This window comes from Lepidochelys kempii, chromosome 1 (assembly GCF_965140265.1).
Source record: "Lepidochelys kempii isolate rLepKem1 chromosome 1, rLepKem1.hap2, whole genome shotgun sequence".
NCBI classification, from domain to species: Eukaryota; Metazoa; Chordata; order Testudines; family Cheloniidae; genus Lepidochelys; species Lepidochelys kempii.
In genome coordinates this window covers 4,191,972-4,193,945 of record NC_133256.1, presented here as the reverse complement: position 1 = coordinate 4,193,945, position 1,974 = coordinate 4,191,972, and the positions used below count along the sequence as shown (strand labels likewise).

Here is a 1,974-nt window from a genome sequence, read left to right as displayed (position 1 = left end):
CAATAGGCAGTCCATAAGCAGAGTGTTTTCAAATTCTTCCATGAGAATTGCAGGGCTAATCCACAAGTCCTCCATCTTGTAATTTCAACATCCCCAGACAATGCTTAAGCAGCTCTGAGATAGTAAGGATCAGACCCAAAAGACCCTTTATAGCTGAACTTCAGCTGATTAACCTCTTGTCCCCAAATGATCACAGCAGGCCTTCCTTGGGTGAAGAATAAGTAATGTGCATTTTTGCTTTGAAATAAATCTCTATTTCCTATGTCTACACTGATAACAAGCAACATTGATTAGCATAAGGCCATTAACCATTGAAATGGTTCCCAGGTAGTTTACTACAAACTTCAAAGAGAAATAAAGACAATGATATTATTACAACACAAGTTTCATCTTAATGTTAATATCCCCTTTTGACCTCTGAATTAACAGAATAGGTCATGAAACATGACTTACAGGAACTGGAATTTATCATCTACAAGCTAATTTGGTCACATTGTTGAACTTGTAATAAGATATAGGTAAACCCAGACAAATACAATTAGTATCTACTTTTGATTCTCTAAAAATACAGGCCTATATTTCAAGAACTCTAGTTTATTTACCATGGCTTTGCCAGCTATCCATGAGGAACGGCCCTGTTTACAATTTTAATATTTTTCTAATATGTCCTTAAGGGTTGCTTTTAGTGACAGAGGCACTTGGACACCGAGGGGCATACTGGCTCAGAGAGAGACAGATTAGACAGACCATATCAGTGCCCCCATTGGAGTCTGTTAGTGGAATAGTTTTGAAAGATCTTCATGATCCGTTTATGAATCTCTTTGGTTTTTATGCTGTATACAATGGGATTGAGCACCGGGGGGAAGAGGAGGTGGAGATAAGACAGAAGAATTTGACTCTGAGGGAGAGCCTGTTTCTTGAACCTGTGAATCATAGACAAACTGATCGGCGGGGTGAAGAAAAGCAGGCTGACACAGATGTGGGAGACACAGGTGTTCAGAGCCTTGAGACGCTCTTGCCGGGATGTGATACTCAATAGAGTCTGAAGGATCATAATGTAAGACAAGACAATGAGCACTGAGTCTAATCCCAGAGAAGAAAGGATAACAAACAAACCATAGAAGCTGTTGGGTGTAGAGTCTGCACAGGCCATCTTCATCACATCTGGATACAAACAATATGAATAAGAGAGAGGTTGGATCTTGCTGTAAGGCAACCTGTTGAGAAGAATGACAGCTGGGATATGCAGACCAATACCCCTGATTATTATCGCCAGCCCTATATTTCCTATCCTTGCACTGGTTAAAGTCGAAACGTATCTCAGCGGGTGGCGTATTGCAACAAAGCGGTCAAATGCCATGGCTACGAGTACAGACGATTCCATGATGGAGAAAGTGTGAACAAAGAAAACTTGGGTCAGACAGACATCAATGCCAATTTCTCTGGTGTTAAACAGGAAGACACTGAGCATTGTTGGCAAGGTGGAAACACACAAGCCAAGGTCGGTGACAGACAGCATAGAAAGGAACAAGTACATGGGCTGATGGAGATTCTGTTGTGTCTTGATCACAAACAGAATCAGACTGTTTCCTAAAATTGCAATGAGGTACATGGAACAGAAAGGGATGGAGATCAAAGGACCATCAGCTTCCAGCCCTGGAATGCCTGCCAGGAGGAATCTTGCAGGACTGATGCTGGTTTCATTGCAGGTTGGCATGATGCACTGGGGAGGTTCTGGTCAGTTTATTAAACCCCATCCCCTACAATAAAAAACAACATGATTAAAAATATGTGACACCATGAGAGAAAATATGGCCCATCCTACCCTGCTCTTCAGACAGGTTGGAGTCAGTACCTTGATTAAAAACCCTGGTGGTACTCACACATCCCCAGATCAGTTATAAAATCCCATTACGAACAATATCCTGTTCTTATATAGAGCTTTGCATTTATAAATCTCAAAGTGATTTACAA

At 41.2% G+C, this 1,974-nt stretch overlaps 1 protein-coding gene across 1 annotated transcript; it reads right to left on the bottom strand.

The window, feature by feature from the left end:
* Positions 1-751: 751 nt before the first annotated feature.
* On the bottom strand, positions 752-1,717 carry LOC140905582 (olfactory receptor 51G2-like). Its single transcript, XM_073329104.1, has one exon. It carries the CDS (start codon positions 1,715-1,717, stop codon positions 752-754), a length of 966 nt encoding a protein of 321 aa, XP_073185205.1.
* Positions 1,718-1,974: the final 257 nt, after the last annotated feature.